We start from the raw sequence: 1,922 nt of genomic DNA on the forward strand, positions 1-1,922 counted from the left end.
CTGCTGTAGTTAAACTGGTCATCCTTACCCAGAAGAAACTGGGAACAGTGTTACCTGTCTGTGAGCAGTCCCAGAAAGAGTTAAAGGTAACTGGTGAGAATTAAAACTGCAGTGTGTGAAACTTAAATTTTACATAGAGCAAGGTGGTACTTAGGGGCCCTTTCCACTCAGCAGCTTTTTAGGGGGGAAGCCAGTGCTTCCTTGCTCAGTGGGCTTTGCCAAAGCTGTGTCTGTGCTGGTACACGAAAAGAAATCTGTGTAAAATCACGTGCCTGGGCAGCCTCGGGGCTGTTGATGTGTGGGTTATCTGCAGCTCAGCTTTCTTCTTTGGCACGAAGAATTTTGGGTTTATTTTAAATAGAACAGATCATGAGCCGGTTTAGCAACGAGTGTAGCGTGCAGCGCTCCAGTTTGGGTGACAACCTCTGTCTGTGTTTAGTGTCTCCTGAGGTTACAGGCGGGTGTTTGAGGAGTACATGCGGGTTATCAGCCAGCGGTACCCAGACATCCGAATTGAAGGGGAGAACTACCTTCCGCAACCCATATATAGGTAAGTGAACGAGGAGCAGTGCTAACTGCCTTTTGGCAGTGCAAAGGCTCAGCAGGGTGAGTGGGGAGTGTGTGCATCAACGCTTGAGTACTATTGGAAGTGGAAGGTCAGGGGTTTTCCCATTGTGATTACATACAGGCTTGGTTATCTTCTCCCTTCCAGGTTTTCCTTCATTTTCCATACAAATATTACCCTCTGGATAGCTGTGTGATGAGGCCTGACCTGTTCCAACCTGAACTGCATTATACCATTAACTTTTTAGTATGGTTAATTTTTCCAGCTTTCCCTCATGATGTATCTGGACATAAATTCATAAAGTCTCTCACTGGAGAGACTTCTAGCATGTCCTTCACTGCAGGCTGGGGGTGGAGGAGAAGCCCAAACAAATTTGGAAAATGACAAGACAACAATACTGTTTTTCCTGTTATTTAAACCATTATGTACGTGCCAGAGAATGATGCCATAGTTACTGCAGTGGCTTCTGAACCACTTTTTGGCCTAATTACTATGATAATTACAACGGTAAGAATGCTACAAGGTTGAATACTTCAGTGTTAATTTGCTCTCTGGCCATAGGTTTAATTTGCAGAAGGAACTGGAGGGTTTTCTGCATCTGCTGGGAAAATGCTTCACAAGGAAGCAGTACTTCTCCATTGAACATGGACCTGTGGAGCACCTCCACTTACAAACAGTGTACTGTTCAGTTTAGACTTGGATGTGTTGAAAGTAAATTTCTGTTTGAGGTCTGCTTATATAACCAGTTGTGTGCGTGGTGTACGGGAGTGGTGTCTGAGGATGCACATTTTTGTTACTGTGGGCTGCTTTTTGGTTTTTTACAGCGAGATAAACTTACGTATTTCCTCTGAAACACTTGCTTATAGACTATCAGAATTGTTCTAATTAGGTGAATTATAGCTATATGGTTGTGAAGTAGTAACTGAACCTTCTAAGTCACTTTTATGTGTTGTTTTCCAATAGGCACATAGCATCCTTCCTGTCTGTCTTCAAACTAGTATTAATAGGCTTAATAATCGTTGGCAAGGATCCTTTTGCTTTCTTTGGCATGCAAGCTCCAAGCATCTGGCAGTGGGGCCAAGAAAATAAGGTAAGCAGCGTGCTTTTTTCTTTTATTTTGGAAAAGCAGCATTAGAATGACTTCACCAGAGTCTGTGGGAGCGCTTCACAGCTGTCACTGGACTTCAGGCTCTGCGGCCTTAACCCTGGGGCTTTCTACAGCAGTGCAGTTGTTCCTAATAGCAGTGCGTCCCGTTTGGACAGATGTGGTTTTTGGTGTCCCCCTTCCTGAGCTGATGATGCTGCAGAGGCACAGCCAAGGTTAATGTCTATGGGGCCAGATGGGATCCCCCCCAAG

At 44.6% G+C, this 1,922-nt stretch overlaps 1 protein-coding gene across 1 annotated transcript; it reads left to right on the plus strand.

Moving 5' to 3' along the window:
* Window positions 1-446: 446 nt before the first annotated feature.
* LOC104534585 (selenoprotein T) lies at window positions 447-1,655 on the plus strand (the record flags this gene model as incomplete). Its single annotated transcript, XM_010193255.1, has 2 exons — window positions 447-550; window positions 1,529-1,655. Coding segments are annotated over exons 1-2 (201 nt in total), but the record flags the coding sequence as incomplete, so codon positions are not given.
* Between the last annotated feature and the right edge of the window lie 267 nt (window positions 1,656-1,922).

Source organism: Mesitornis unicolor, unplaced genomic scaffold (genome assembly GCF_000695765.1).
Source record: "Mesitornis unicolor isolate BGI_N332 unplaced genomic scaffold, ASM69576v1 C13432055, whole genome shotgun sequence".
NCBI classification, from domain to species: Eukaryota; Metazoa; Chordata; class Aves; order Mesitornithiformes; family Mesitornithidae; genus Mesitornis; species Mesitornis unicolor.